The sequence below is a fragment of the Sphaerodactylus townsendi genome, linkage group LG05 (assembly GCF_021028975.2).
Source record: "Sphaerodactylus townsendi isolate TG3544 linkage group LG05, MPM_Stown_v2.3, whole genome shotgun sequence".
NCBI classification, from domain to species: Eukaryota; Metazoa; Chordata; class Lepidosauria; order Squamata; family Sphaerodactylidae; genus Sphaerodactylus; species Sphaerodactylus townsendi.
In genome coordinates this window covers 33911646-33924874 of record NC_059429.1, presented here as the reverse complement: position 1 = coordinate 33924874, position 13229 = coordinate 33911646, and the positions used below count along the sequence as shown (strand labels likewise).

Here is a 13229-nt window from a genome sequence, read left to right as displayed (position 1 = left end):
AATAATGTTAAGATGTTAAGATGAATCTCATGAATATCCCAGTCTCTACAACTACAATGATAACATAATGGGATGGGAAACCCCAGTAGATAGATTCTCCCACACTCCACTACTGAGGGCTCTCAGGCAACTATTCCTCTTTCAGATGCATTTAATATTTGCAGAGCCAGCAAATTTGTCTGGGAGGCAAGTCTTCATCTGCCACTCACTCAGAGCTGGCTGTATTAAATTTTTATATTTATTGACATTTCATTACCATAATTGACTGCACTTGGTTCCCTAGTACAAGGCACAGGGATGCCTCCTAAGCAGGAGAATTGGTCCCTTGAGTCAGATTTGCAATTAAAAACAAGGCAGAATGGATTTTTTTTATTGTGTAAATATGATGAGTTGAATTTTCAGCTTTAACTAGAGAATACTGAGCACTGAGAAAACCTTTTCCACGAGTGAGCAAAATTATGAGTCAGTGGAAAGACGACCCCCAAAGGTGTCAATCAGTTTATATAAACTCAACTGTGCATGAAAAAGCCCCAGTTAATGTCTCTTCCAGGGGAAAAAAGTGTTCTTATTAAAGTGAACATTATCTTCTCTGCTTAGCCTCTGTGCTACTTACTGGTTGGAAAGGAAGGCTTTTGAACTCATATTTAGTAGAGTACGGCTTAAAATCATAAGTAAAATATGTGTGTTGGGTTTGGATGCTGAGATTGCAGTACAAAATAATAGTAAGATTTTTATGCTGGCTACATGATTGTGTAATTCTTTATGAATGACATGTGACCCTAGGTATTTGGAACTTCCAAACTTAAGACAGGGACAGATAGTAATCCCTCCCACTCAGAGGGAGTCATAATTCATCATGGAAATTAATTGGAATTTATGGGACTATAAACTGGCCCAGTTAAAAATGACATGTTAAATGCCGATTTTCTGCAGATGTGGTGGTTATGTCCAGCTATACAAAGTAAAGAAAAAGAACTCTTAGAATCATGCTTGAAATAACAGATGTGACCTTCCAGCTGGTCCTATGGTTCTACTGAATGACTGAGAACATATTAAAGATAGGGCTTTAATTATGATCCTTTAGTGGCAACTAAGAACATAATTCCAAAGTGCTATAAGCCCCTCAAGAATTTCATCCAAGGTCTGGCTGAAAAGGTCATAATGAAAGTAGAAATGGACAGGTTTCTTGAACTGGTTCATCTGAGGATCAAACTAAACTTGATGCTGTCCTCATGGCTGCCGTGAGGTTAAAGTCATTTTAAAAATGGTGAAAGGAACATGTATTCTTGTTTTCCCTCACATCTTTTCAAGTGCCAAAATAGCTCTCTGTGTATGCAGCCATTTGGACACTTGATAAGACATGGGGGAGGGGACCAGAATGCTTCAGACAGTTGCCCTGCAGGCCAAATCAGGCCCTCATGGCAGTCACAGCTACAATGGCCTTGGTACTGACAAGAATGTTGTCACATTTAGTTTGGCCCTGAACCATGAAAAGGTCCTGCTTAGGGATGTTGTGAACTTCTTCGGTGGCTAAAAATCCCATGTTCAACAGCCACAATCAGTGTGGAGTCAGGCCTTGAATTTCATCCTCTTTTCACCACCTGATTTGAATGGATGCACTGAACAACTTTGCAGTTTCATAGAAGCTATTGTAGAGGAAGTTCATTCTTTAGTATTGTGAACCTATTTGCATCTGTGCTGTAGATGAAATCAGTTCTCTCCAGGATCATGGAGTCAGGCAGTAAAATGATGCAAGGGGGAACTAATAAGGGACACCACAAATTTCACAGTGAATGTGTTGACTGTTGAACTTAACATCTTCACTCTGATCATCAGGCATGATCATTGGGTCTATTTGATTTGGCATCAAACAGCTTAAAGTCTGCCAAGCAGGATCATATTATTTCTTCCCTCCAAAATTGCACATGTTTGCAACTCTTGCTACATGTCTGGCAGATCAACAGCTATTAACATAACTAAGGACTGCTTAGATGAAGACTAAATGGTATAATATTTTTTAAAAATACAGCATTTAGCACTGATTTATATGATTTGTGACTGATTTTACTCTCTCTTTAAACAATCTGCTGTTGAGCAAAGCATGAGTGCAGCGGGATGGTGGTGATGGTGGTGGAATAGAACTCAGTTACATGACAGTACACACACGGAAAACTGATTCCATTGTATTGCTCTGTTAGTAAGGAATAAGGTGAAGCAATGTGCTGAACAGGTATGAACAGGTTTATGAACAAATTAACAGTCTGTCAAAGACATGGATCCTTATTCACAACTGGCAAACAGGGCATGAGCAGAACTGACAGTTGTTCTAACATCCCTAAATGATCTCCAGCCCCTTTAAGGCTGTGTAAAAATTCGTATGCACAAAATAGCCTCACTAAACAGGATTTAAATAAACACCAAGCTGTAAGACTTTTTAAAAAATACAATGTTCGTAATCTCTGGCTGGCTGATTAGTTTCCTCACTTTTTAAATTAATGAATGATGAGAAGTAATTTGTGATGACAGACCTCTGTGGGGAGGGAACAGGATTCCCGTCAAGCTGTGTGGTTCACACATGTATGAGATTCAGCACATTCCACTGTACAGTACTGTTTGAATACGTGGAATGTAATCAACTGAACAGGCTGGAGCTGTTCACAAACATCCTACTGCTCAACAAAAACCTGACTCCTCGCTTGGAACAGATGAGCAGAATAGGAGCTGAAGTGGTGGGTTTTTGAGCATCCCTAGTAATAATGATAGATTACAAAAGGGATATCTGCTCATGGGGTATTATAATAAATATTTTCATACAGCTGGGGCTGAAGGGCATTTATTCTCCATTTTGAATGGTTGAAGATCTATGTTATTAATTAGTGCTTTCAGTCTTTGTTGCTGCTGCTGATTTGTGCACTGCTAATCAAAGCCCACATTCCTATATATTAATGGACACCTGCTTAGGCCAGAATCTGACCTTGGAACTAATGTAGTACCTCAACACATGGCATTACATGGACAGGGAATTATTTGATTGTAGATATTCCAGAAGAGTGATACTGAATTAACCCTAGGTCCTTAGGCTTTCCTCAGTCTAGTTCTTATTAAATTCTTGTTAAAATAATTAGTCATAACACTAATTTAGTACTCCGTAAACACAAATTTGCACAAATAACGATGACCATCTTAATCAAGTTTTAATGAGTGCAAATAATGATTTATTCACTATACAATATAAATACACTTTTGGAAAAAGTATAGCAGTTCCACATGTTAGGAATGGAAATGGGTCCATCCTAGGCAGAGGCAGCAGGCATAGCAAAATCAGTTTTCATTAAATTAATTAAAATTATGATGATGATGGCGCCTGTCATTTTAACATGATATGCCAATAATGGAAGATAATGAATTAAGTTGCCAGCAGACCTTTCCCTCCGGATGGCATTATGGAGGTTGCTAATTAGTTCTAATATGCAAATAGTAAAACTGATAACTCTTCAAAGTGCTATAAAACGTCCTATACATTTATTAACCGTCAGTGCATTATGAAAAGAAAACCTGAGTTGCAATTTCCTGTGCTTGTTTCTTTTTCTACAGAAGCCTTGTGCTGATATTACACACATATATAAGGAACCCCTACACAAGGAGGAGGGGGATTGTACCTCCTAATCCCTTTTCATGAGTATTCTTGGTTTTAGGAAATAGAAGATGGCCATTATGGCATACGTGCACCTTTATACTATGCAGTGTTGAAAAAATAAACCTTTTTATTTTTGAAGTGGGCATAATCATTAAAACTGACCATTGGCACACAATGAAAAACAATGTTGCAACTATGTGCATTTTTACAACACACTATTAATTGCTTCTTAAAAAATAATTTTGGGGTGAAGAAAAATGTGCCTGTGATACTTTATTTGATTTTTAAGTAGCTATTATTATTGTTGCTGCTGCTGTGGTTATTGTTGCGGAGGAGGAGCATGGCTTAGTGGCGGAGCATCTGCTTATCATGCAAAATGTCCTAAATTCAATCCCTGGCATCTCCAGTTGAAAGGGCCAGCTAGTAGACCTATGGCAGGGTGGCTAAGTGGATGAATGGTGAAATGTGACAGTGTGTCTACATCGGCCTATATCATTCAGAAGGAACCCAGCATGGAACATCATGTGTCTGGAAATGTTGGCTCATCTGTGAGCAGATTTGCATACTTCCAGGTGAGGCTTGGAGATCTCCTGCAATTAAAATTGATCTCCAGATTACACAGATCAAATATTCTAGAGAAAATGGCTGCGTTGGAGGGTGGGCTCTATGGTATTATATCCCACTGAAATCCTCCTGTTGCCAAACTCCATTCTCCCCAGGCTCCACCCCCAAATCTCTAGAAGTTTCTTAACTTGAAGCGGGCAACATTATCTGCAAATTACAATTGCAATGGATCTGTAATCACTTCCTTCTTACATAAACATTTGGTGAAGAAAGTATGTGGCGGAGAATGAGCTCTAGAGACAGGTCTCCAGGTCTGCTAGTGTAAAGTATTTCTCTCACTCCTTCTGTTTGCCATTATAGAGCAAGTAAAGTGGGATGAGAGTCTCACTTGCTTTAGACTTTGGCTGGCATCCAGCACAGAAATGGAAACAACAAAGAGGACCTGGTTGGGGGGGGGAAGTAACTAGCACTGGATGTTAACATCTGATGTGGTGTGACGTGGGATATGACGAGACTCAGATGAGAAAATAATGTGTAACACAAACAGGAACATTGTCAAAGTATTATTCCAGTCGAGAACAGTCTATTTCATGAGGGACCAGCTTGTTGCATACATGCCTCAAACTGCACAGGGAAGCAGGGATGTGTGGTGAGCTTGGAGAAGGTGATGTTGGCTGCTTCTTGGCTGCTTCTCTAGAACAGCACTGATGACTGGCTCCTGGCTTGCTGGAGTCACTGCATGAGTATCATGATACACATTGAGTGTGAAAATGTCGAAATTGACTGATTTGATTCCCCTACTCTGTATTGATCAGAAAAGTAATATGATTGACAGTGGCATACTGCTAATGGGGACCATGTCCCCAAGCGCATGCCATTTGATCTCCGGGGGGGGGGGGGGGGGGGCGGCGCCTGGAAGCTTCCTCCATGCTGCTCAGGCAGGCACCATGGCTGCAGGCCAGCTCCTGTACTCCCTGGCCTCTCCCTGCTGGAAAGCTGGCCTTCCAGTCAGCAGGGAAGCTTGGGAGGCAGGAGCTGCCCCCAGGTGCCTGCCTGAGTTTTTAGCCACAGCTCAGCATCAAGTGACTCAGGTGGGCGCCTGAGGCTGGCTCCTGCCCTCCCAGGCCTCTCTGCTGACAGGGAGGCCGGCTTTCGGGCAGGAGCCAGTCTGCGGCTGCAGTGCTCACCTGAGCTGCCCACTGCCAGGCCCAACCTGCCCTGGCCCACCCCACCGACTAAGTTAAGTGGGGTGTAGGGGGGCACAGGGGCAGCTGGGTGAGGCTGGGAGGGTGGCGGTGAGGCTGGGCAGATGAGTGAGACTGGGGTTGGTGGCGAGGCTGGGTGGGTAGGTGGCATGACTGGGCGAGGCTCAGCGAGGCTGTGGGGTGGGTGGTGAGGTGAGCATGGGCAATGTGCCTGGGGTACTTGGGGGGAGCACAATCACTACTTACCCAGGGTGCCATTTCTTGTAGGTACTCCATTGATGATTAATGTATGGGAATGATTAGCAGTGGCCTATCGGTGGTGTGTGTGTGTTACTTACTTGTTTGCCTCTAGGCTATGGGCTTACCCATTGGTGGGATTCAGCAGGTTCACACTACTTTGGCAGAACCGGTTGTTAAAATGGTGTTTGTAAACAACCACTTGTTAAATTATTTGAATTCCACCATCGGAACCAGTTGTTAAGTTATTTGAATCCCACCACTGGGCTTACCCCTACGTACGGGTGTCTCCCCACATACTTTTACCAACTTACCACACTGCAACTATGAAGGAAGTTTATGCAAGCGCAGTTTTAACAGCCTTTCAACATCAAACTTAAATGGCCGCTTTATGTCCGTACCACCCCATGAATGACTATGCCCATGTTTCCAGAGACAGACTGAAACCACCAGTCATTTTCTGCTACATTGTGAACTATATGCTCTTCTGAGGAAATACTGTCTCGATGCATACCTTAAGAATGTTGCCTCATTAACTGACAGTGGGAAAGTTCACTTTCTTTTACAAGATTGCCAGCCCCAGAGAACAGTGGATGTAGCAATATTTTTATTACAAGCTATGCAATTCTGTTCTTCTTTTTTATGAACCTAATTTTGTAAAAAAAAATCTTTTTCCTACTTTTTCTTTTTAACTATGCCAATAAAAGGTTGATGAAACAAGTGTGTTACTTAATAGATTGTTTCCTTGATATCTTATTGTTTCTATTACCCTAGGTTCCCTCTATTATTCGAAATTCTTTTAGTTATTGCTTACTATTCCTTCTGTTACTCAAAGTTCAGTGGTGATGAGAGAAAGTCTGCGGAGCATTCCAATGGTAAGTCCACAAACTTTACAGTGTTGGACAGCAATCAGAAACTGACATAAGGCCAGGGCTGGAGATAATTCATAAGCGAAAAGCCCAAGATGAATCTGGTTCAAGAAGATATAATTTTGATTGAATCTGCCTGTGTTAAAAATGCAATGTCCAAATGCATCCAACAGTTTATACTTAGCTTGCTTAAACCCAGGGACTCATTGGGCGTTTCCCCACTCACAAGAATCCCCCCTATGCTGCACGCTGCTCTCAGCGCGCGGCATCCCTGGCACGCGCCCGGGCGTCCCCACGACCCCGCACTCTGCGCGGGGTCATCAAAAGGCGCAGTTTTCTCCAGCGCCAGGGATGCTGCGTGCTGAGGGGGCGCGACAGCGGCAGCGTCGGGGCAGCTGCGCTGTTGCCGCCCCTGTCGTGGGCAGTGCAGGGGGACCCCGCGCTACTTGAGGAGAGTAGCGCGGGGCTTAAGGTAAGTGGGGGAAGGCCCATTGTCTAACTGCAATCAAATGGTCTGTTTGTCTTTGCAATTCACATTCATTTACAAGCGCTATCCAGACAGTTTGGAAATATTTGGGGAATTTTGTGCAGTTTGGAAATATCTGGCATTCAGCCTCATGGAACAGCTCTCATCATTTGCAAAACTTGTCCCAGGTCTGATGTATATCCCAGTTCTGCAATGTAGTGTTTGCTGAGATCAGCGGGATTTCAAACTGTTTCATTTTGGCTGGATTGTGACCAAAGTTAATAGAGCTTTGCTTAAATGGCTGATTTAACCTGCCTCACATTTAGCACACATCTTTTTTTGCCTCTTGCACAGCACACACAACAGTTCTTGTAAATAGAAAGGGATATCTTACATGGTTTAGATTAGGAAGAAGGCTCTCTATGCAAATTCTGTATAGCAACTGCATCGCAGTGCTCCGCAATCCAAACAAGCAACTGTTTCCGCATATGTATATACAGTTAGGAGGTTTAGATTTCAGCTACTTAAATGTCAGTGGACCATCATTTGGTTTCACTTTGAATCAGATATAAAATGTACAAAATACACACTGCCTTCCCATGACACTGGACATCCTTTTCCATTAGAGCCTAAATAAGTTTTCAAAGGGTACGGTTCTCATTTAATTTGCCTTGCTGCTCTCATTTACTTTGCAGAGGATCTTGGAAATTATAAATAAACATTAGAACAATGCAAGGGGGAACCCCACAACCCCCACTGAAATTCTACTGAGCTTTGAAAGGCTACTGTGATGGTCATATACAGGTCACACTCTTTTTTGCTGTGGTTGTGTCAAGAGATTTTCTTAGTGAATTGTGTTCTCTCTGTTATGTTTGACTTTTAAAGGGATTTTTGATTATCTGATCTGACTTGCCTTCCACATCCACTCTTCCCTAATACACTCAACCAACCCACTTTGGCCCACTTTTCAGGAACTTAGCTATAGGATTTGAGCACTCTAGACAATAATGCACGGATTGATATTGTAGTTTCGTTGAACATGCCCTGCACGAATTCTGAATTCACAGAGTTGAATTCTGCCACCTGCATAAAATTTTTGTTAAACCCACTGGCAAAAGTTAGAGAGCCAGCATGGTATGGTGGTTAACAGCAGGTGGACTCTAATCTGGCGAATCAGGTTTGATTCCCTACTCCTTCACATGAGCAGTGGACTCTTATCAGATGAACTGAAGTTGTTTCCTCACTCCTCCACATGAAGCCTGCTGGGTGACCTTGGGAGGGTCACAGTTCCTTCCGAACTCTCTCAGCCCCATCTACCTTACAAGGGGTCTGTTGCAGGGAGAGGAAGGGAAAAGAAGTTTGTAAGCCACCTTGCAACTCCTTACAGGAGCAAAAAGTGGGGTATAAACCCAAACTCTTCTTCTTCTTAACTTCCATAATTTATTCTGCTTTCAATAGAAGAAGGATAAGGAGCTAATGTTGTGTAGTGGTTGGCACTTTGGACTCAGACTGTGGAAACCTGGGTTCAAATCCCAAAGCCGCAAGCTCCCTATTCAGTTCAGTGGGCTGCACCTCACTTTCAGCTGGCATAAGTAGCCAGAAGCAAAAGGGGGTATTCCTTTACTTGCGTTGTATGGTAATTGTTGTATGTAATCATACAACGTGCATACATTCTTGACCACTACTAACTATTCATAGTGAGGGACTAACTACACATTACATGATCTCCAGGTCAGATGAAGAGGCAAGTTCTGAAGTTCTGAGCTTCCCAGGCCTGTGCAAGCCCAATTTGGATTGGGGCTGTGGAATGTGAAGCAGGTGGGCATAGATCTCCTGCTGTATGATTTACCGTTGTGGCAATGTATTATCAGTTTCTGTGCAGCACCCAGCAGGGCAAATAGTGCCTGCCCCTCATTTTCAGGTCAGGACAATGGTACGGGCATATCAGTGTCCTAGTTCAAATTGAGCCCATGCATACCTGAGAGGCACAGAATGCAAGACCACATCTCTTCACCTGATGGAGGGACATCCATGGGGAAAATGTACTGTGTCATGTAGACTCAGGTATTCTCTGAAGTATCCAGAAAGTGGGCTCTAATTCATGAATACTTTTTTTTGCTGTCTAGTAGCTGACTTACGGCAACCTCATAGGGCTTTCAAGGCAAGAGACATTCAGAGGTAGTTATTGCCTGCATCTGCATCATGACCCTTGTATTCCATGGAGATGTCCATTGGTGGGATTCAAATAATTTAACAACTGGTTGTTTACAAGCACCATTTTAACAACTGATTCTGCCCAGGTGGTGTGAACCTGATGAATTCCACCACTGGGTGAGGTGGGGTGAGTGTCTCATGCTGTGGTTTCCTGCATACCTGAATTCCACCACTGGAGCTGAATTCCACCACTGGAGATGTCCTTTCCAAAGACGAGCCAGGATCCACCTAGCTCAGCTTCTCATATCTGATTAGATTAGGCTACCACGTCAAAATACTGAAATAAATTTTTTGCAGAGTAATCCATATATTGATTCAGTAGAATGTGCCTTCAGTCAAACATCAGTATTTCTGATCTTGTTAAAATTCCTACTGTTTTGAAATAATGTTAATAATGAATCCACATTCATTATTATGCACTCACTTGTTGCCCAGTGACAAGAAGGATGGAGCCTTCTTTCCCATGTACCACTTGCCGATAAATGTGATCCAGAATTAAGAGTTCACTCCAGCAGTTCTGAAGCAGCTTCATTTGGTCATCAACCTGTAGGAGAAGAAACAGAACAGAAATCATGATCACATGTTGGCAATTTATCTATTATGATTTTATCTGGAATATATTAATACTATTCTAATAATAGAACTCTGAAATATTGCTGTGGCATCATGAGTTCTACATTTCTGTGGGTTCATTTCATAGCATTGCTGTATCAACATTTATGGGAGCCATCTTGAGCAGCCATTTTCCACAGAACCACTATAGGCCAAGATCAGATATTGTGTGCTTGTGGATTTTTAAATATTATAGTAGCTCCATTGGATGAATATCTAGTTTGGCTTTTATTGGGTCAAAACACCCCACAAATTTCTACAAAGAAGGCAATAACACAATTTACATTTTCATTCTACAGCACTGGGAAGCCAATCTATGCAACGACCCATTAGGTTTTGAACATATCCATTACAAGATGTGGAGAGAGTTGATGCTTTATGATGATAATGCTCTAGCGTTGCTTCCAAGTCACACACCCTTTTGATAATACAGCCAGATGAAAGCAAAAAGGAGTGGAACATAGCAGATGGATATATCACTAAGTCAAAGGGAAGCTTCTGTTATCGTAGGAGCAGCCTTGCTCTCCTCCTCACGCTACAGGTAACCATGATAATTCATTTCTGCTTAGCTCACAGAACAAGGTTGAGCTGATATTAAAGAAGGTCTGTTTGACTTTGCCCAGATGTATTTATCTCCTGTGCCATTTCTAACAAAGCCACCGGTTATCTGGAAAGGAAGATTGCAGTCATACCTTGCTGGAAAAGCACAAGTCTCAAATCCTCAGCATCTGTCACACAAACAAGTCATGCTGGTTTAAACTATAAAATTGTATTTGTCTTACTGGAAGGGTTGAAATAAATTATACATGTGTTCAAGATGCATTCCTAAAAAAAAGTGGAGATGCTGAAATTTCTGAGATCAACATTAATTACTTTAAAAAACAGTGTTGTTTTTTTAAAAAATGCCGTGTTAATTACCGGTAGCATTCTTTTACTTTGCAATATTCTTCCCAGGAATAAAAGTGTTATGAAACCACGTGACAATCCAAAGGGACAGTTATGGGAAGAATTTTGCATGGGAGCCCACAAGTTCCTCAGGTTCTCATTACCTACAAAAAAGATTATGAAATCCCCCAACCTTCAGGTGTGCAGGAGGGGAATGCAAGGAACTATGAATGGAAAGGGACTGCCTATGCCCGTGGTGGTGAACCTTTGGCACTCCAGATGTTATGGACTACAATTCCCATCAGCCCCTGACAGCATGGTCAATTGGCCATGCTGGTAGGGGCTGATGGGAATTGTAATCCATAACATCTGGAGTGCCAAAGGTTCGCCACCACTGGATACTGTATGTAGAGTTTTGAATTTACACCCCTGATTTCATTAGTTTAAGTTTATTAGGGCCATCCTAAGGAGAGTTATACTCTTCTGAGTCCACTGAAGTCACTTTTCTGGAAACCTCAACTGGGGAGGGGGGGGGGCTCTCAGTAATTCTGGGCAAACATTCAGGATGGCCCCTCACAATCACTGTCATTCTTCCTGCAATGCCTAACCACTACAACTGGGATCCAAGAAGGGGGTGGTTCTCACTCCATGCAATGCAGGCAGTATCTGCTTCTATCACCAAAAGCCAGCTGCCTAAGCCCTGAATGGGGTAGGTAGGAGCCACTGCCACAGAGCCAGTGCCCCCCCTCTGTTGGGGGCACAGGGCAATGAGCAGTTGCCCCTCCCCAGTTGCCCCTCCAGATCAACTCCCAATTAAACATTCTGAAATGAAATATCCAAAAATGTAGCAACAGCATAACCAAGATCAATATTCAGCAAAATAAAATACAATCCCAGAAGTACTTTCAAGACTTAAAACATTAATGCCAGCAAATATACAGTAGCCAGGGAGCATCCAAAGGGGGGACCTTTGGCACAAAATTCAGATATTTTGCCAGAAGTTTATTCCTGGACAAAGAGTTCTAGAAGCTGAACTTAGTACTCTGATTTGATCTATCATATGTTTGAACTAATTTTTTATCTTGCATGCTCAACCAAACTCCATCATGGAATGTAACTAATAAGATAGATTGGCAGCCCTTTTATAGGGCATATTCAGGTCAGACCATTGACAGTTCACAAGATCCAACTTCTATATCTATAAAAACTCACAAGAAGACTTTCAGGAACCATTTGATTCAACTACAGGCAACAGCTTTGGAAACAAAAACTCACTTTGCATGTGTGCCATCAAAGCTTGACCGACCTCCCAAACTGGTATCCTGTCATTAGCAAGACAGGGCTGTATGAAATAGAAATAAGCAACTACAGCAGAATGAACAACCCCAGCGCAGAGCTACTGTTGTATACAAGATTCATAAATGTAGGAAAAAATAGAATTTATGCATCTTTGATTCATCTAACATGGATAAGATCCACAGTGTAGAAACAGAGATTCTGGGAATGATATGGAGAATACATATGATGATCAACAATGTTGTCTGCCACAGCTGCTGTGTGCAGTGGCCCCCAAACCGATAGTAGAACACAAGAAGCTGCCTTATATTAAAACTGTTTACAGTGTGAACCTATGCAGAGTTATTACAATCTAAACCCACTATTGATAATAAAGGCCTTCAGATTACAAGACCTGAGCAAGGATGTTAATAATAGGACTTCTGGAGATCATTGATTCAAAGGCTTGTCTAAAGTTGGAAGTGATGTGATAGCACATAACACACATGCAGAAACCTATTGAGATCAAAAGGTTTAGATGGAAGTAACTGTATACCAGATTGTATTGCAAATCCCAAAAACAAGTCTGTAAAGAAAAAAATTACTATGTATGTAAAAGGTTAGAAAGAGCTGGGGATGACATGGAAGGTCTGGAAATGTGTACTTAGGGTTTCCTCAGGGACATGGATGCATGTATATCACTTGATTTCTCTACACTTGATAGATGCACACATGGACCTGAGCTGCGGAGGCTTATCTGGGGAATTCAGATTAGCCTGTGCACTCCCACACACACCAGCTGGGTGACCTTGGGCTAGTCACAGCTTTTCAGAGCTCTCTCAGCCGCACCCACCTCACAGGGTGTTTGTTGTGAGAGGGGAAGGGAAAGGAGTTTGTAAGACCCTTTGAGACTCCTACAGGAGAGAAAGGGGGGATATAAATCCAAACTCCTCCTCCTCTCCTCCTCCTCCTCTACACTTGATAACTTACAGCTAAATGTATAAACTGACTCCACTGGAAAGCATTGGGTCTAATATAACATGATAGAGAAGTTAAAACCTGTGATGTTGCTCCTGATGGTGCATTCACACATGCATAGGCATCCTTTGGCATTGTAGTCTTCATGTGATGTACATACTTATGAGATCTTTCCTTCGAGGACTCGAAGGTGAATGTGTGAGATGACTTTGTTGCAAGGCACTGTAGACAGCTGCTGATCCACATGTGCAACTCATCCCTTAATGCTGCAGGTTTGAAGTAATAAA

General features: G+C 42.2%; 1 protein-coding gene across 2 annotated transcripts in view; it reads right to left on the bottom strand.

Annotated features, from left to right (window-relative positions):
• NR5A2 (nuclear receptor subfamily 5 group A member 2) overlaps positions 1 to 13229 on the bottom strand; it is a 140691-nt gene that overhangs the window by 44208 nt on the left and 83254 nt on the right. For both annotated transcript variants that reach the window (XM_048495827.1, XM_048495826.1), the window contains exon 5: positions 9617 to 9736. In XM_048495827.1, coding sequence (XP_048351784.1) covers positions 9617 to 9736 — 120 coding nt within the window. The remainder of the gene's footprint in view (positions 1 to 9616; positions 9737 to 13229) is intronic.